The sequence below is a fragment of the Oncorhynchus mykiss genome, chromosome 10 (genome assembly GCF_013265735.2).
Source record: "Oncorhynchus mykiss isolate Arlee chromosome 10, USDA_OmykA_1.1, whole genome shotgun sequence".
NCBI classification, from domain to species: Eukaryota; Metazoa; Chordata; class Actinopteri; order Salmoniformes; family Salmonidae; genus Oncorhynchus; species Oncorhynchus mykiss.
The window spans coordinates 82,359,414-82,361,913 of record NC_048574.1 but is presented as its reverse complement, the minus strand read 5'-3'; the positions used below and the strand labels follow the sequence as shown (position 1 = coordinate 82,361,913).

The window sequence follows — 2,500 nt, the reverse complement described above, 5'->3', positions numbered from 1 at the left end:
CTGACTGTCTGTAGCTCAGGACCTGAATCAAGGATCTGACTGTCTGTAGCTCAGGACCTGAATCAAGCATCTGACTGTCTGTAGCTCAGGACCTGAATCAAGCATCTGACTGTCTGTAGCTCAGGACCTGAATCAAGCATCTGACTGTCTGTAGCTCAGGACCTGAATCAAGGATCTGTCTGTCTGTAGCTCAGGACCTGAATCAAGCATCTGACTGTCTGTAGCTCAGGACCTGAATCAAGCATCTGACTGTCTGTAGCTCAGGACCTGAATCAAGCATCTGACTGTCTGTAGCTCAAGACCTGAATCAAGGATCTGTCTGTCTGTAGCTCAGGACCTGAATCAAGCATCTGTCTGTCTGTAGCTCAGGACCTGAATCAAGGATCTGACTGTCTGTAGCTCAGGACCTGAATCAAGGATCTGTCTGTCTGTAGCTCAGGACCTGAATCAAGCATCTGCCTGTCTGTAGCTCAGGACCTGAATCAAGCATCTGACTGACTGTCTGTAGCTCAGGACCTGAATCAAGCATCGTGTCTGTAGCTCAGGACCTGAATCAAGCATCTGTCTGTCTGTAGCTCAGGACCTGAATCAAGGATCTGACTGTCTGTAGCTCAGGACCTGAATCAAGGATCTGTCTGTCTGTAGCTCAGGACCTGAATCAAGGATCTGACTGTCTGTAGCTCAGGACCTGAATCAAGGATCTGACTGTCTGTAGCTCAGGACCTGAATCAAGCATCTGACTGTCTGTAGCTCAGGACCTGAATCAAGCATCTGACTGTCTGTAGCTCAGGACCTGAATCAAGCATCTGACTGTCTGTAGCTCAGGACCTGAATCAAGGATCTGACTGTCTGTAGCTCAGGACCTGAATCAAGCATCTGACTGTCTGTAGCTCAGGACCTGAATCAAGCATCTGACTGTCTGTAGCTCAGGAACTGAATCAAGCATCTGACTGTCTGTAGCTCAGGACCTGAATCAAGGATCTGTCTGTCTGTAGCTCAGGACCTGAATCAAGCATCTGACTGTCTGTAGCTCAGGACCTGAATCAAGCATCTGACTGTCTGTAGCTCAGGACCTGAATCAAGCATCTGACTGTCTGTAGCTCAGGACCTGAATCAAGGATCTGTCTGTCTGTAGCTCAGGACCTGAATCAAGCATCTGTCTGTCTGTAGCTCAGGACCTGAATCAAGCATCTGACTGTCTGTAGCTCAGGACCTGAATCAAGGATCTGTCTGTCTGTAGCTCAGGACCTGAATCAAGCATCTGACTATCTGTAGCTCAGGACCTGAATCAAGGATCTGTCTGTCTGTAGCTCAGGACCTGAATCAAGGATCTGACTGTCTGTAGCTCAGGACCTGAATCAAGCATCTGTCTGTCTGTAGCTCAGGACCTGAATCAAGGATCTGACTGTCTGTAGCTCAGGACCTGAATCAAGCATCTGACTGTCTGTAGCTCAGGACCTGAATCAAGCATCTGACTGTCTGTAGCTCAGGACCTGAATCAAGCATCTGACTGTCTGTAGCTCAGGACCTGAATCAAGGATCTGACTGTCTGTAGCTCAGGACCTGAATCAAGCATCTGACTGTCTGTAGCTCAGGACCTGAATCAAGCATCTGACTGTCTGTAGCTCAGGACCTGAATCAAGGATCTGCATATTCTTGATACCATTTGAAAAGGAAACACTTTGAAGTTTGTGGAAATGTAAAATTAATGTAGGAGATTATAACACATTAGATCTTGTGAAAGATAATACAAAGAAATAAACATAATTTTTTGTTGTTGTTTGTACCATCATCGTTGAAATGTAAGAGAAAGGCCATCATGTATTATTCCGGCCCTGGCGCAATTTAGATTTTGGCCACTAGATGGAAGCAGTGTATGTGAAAAGTTTTAGACTGATCCAATGAACCATTGCATTTCTGTTCAAAATTCTGTATCAATACCAAATGTGCCTAATTGGTTTATTCATACATTTAAGTTCATAACTGTGCACTCTCCTCAAACAACAGCATGGTAGTCTTTCAAGGTAATAGCTACTGTAAATTGGACAGCGCAGTTAGATAAACAATAATTTAAGCTTTCACACCATAACAGATATGTCTATGTCCTGGGAAATGTTCTTGTTACTTACAACCTCATGCTAATCGCATTAGCCTACGTTAGCTCAACCTCATGCTAATCGCATTAGCCTACGTTAGCTCAACCTCATGCTAATCGCATTAGCCTACGTTAGCTCAACCTCATGCTAATCGCATTAGCCTACGTTAGCTCAACCTCCCCACAGGGGGGGACCCACCGATCCTGTAGAGGTTTTAATGTGTTTGACACTTCCTGTTTGGGCAGGAAATACAGAGTTACCCAGGAGAAAAGGGATTTATTCTCTGGACGGAGCATTTGTAAAAAAAACAGGGAGAATATTTGTGTGTGTGTGTGTGTGTGTGTGTGTTACCTCCAGGGCTGTGTTGGGACAGGAAGACTCTAGGTAGAGGTCCTGAGCCAGGT

General features: G+C 45.4%; 1 protein-coding gene across 3 annotated transcripts in view; it reads right to left on the bottom strand.

Annotated features, from left to right (window-relative positions):
* The window catches only part of LOC118936828 (WD repeat-containing protein 19-like), an 84,520-nt gene that overhangs the window by 39,327 nt on the left and 42,693 nt on the right, over nt 1-2,500 (bottom strand). For all 3 annotated transcript variants that reach the window (XM_036934225.1, XM_036934226.1, XM_036934223.1), the window contains exon 20: nt 2,448-2,500. This exon is cut by the window's right edge and continues 58 nt beyond it. In XM_036934225.1, coding sequence (XP_036790120.1) covers nt 2,448-2,500 — 53 coding nt within the window. The remainder of the gene's footprint in view (nt 1-2,447) is intronic.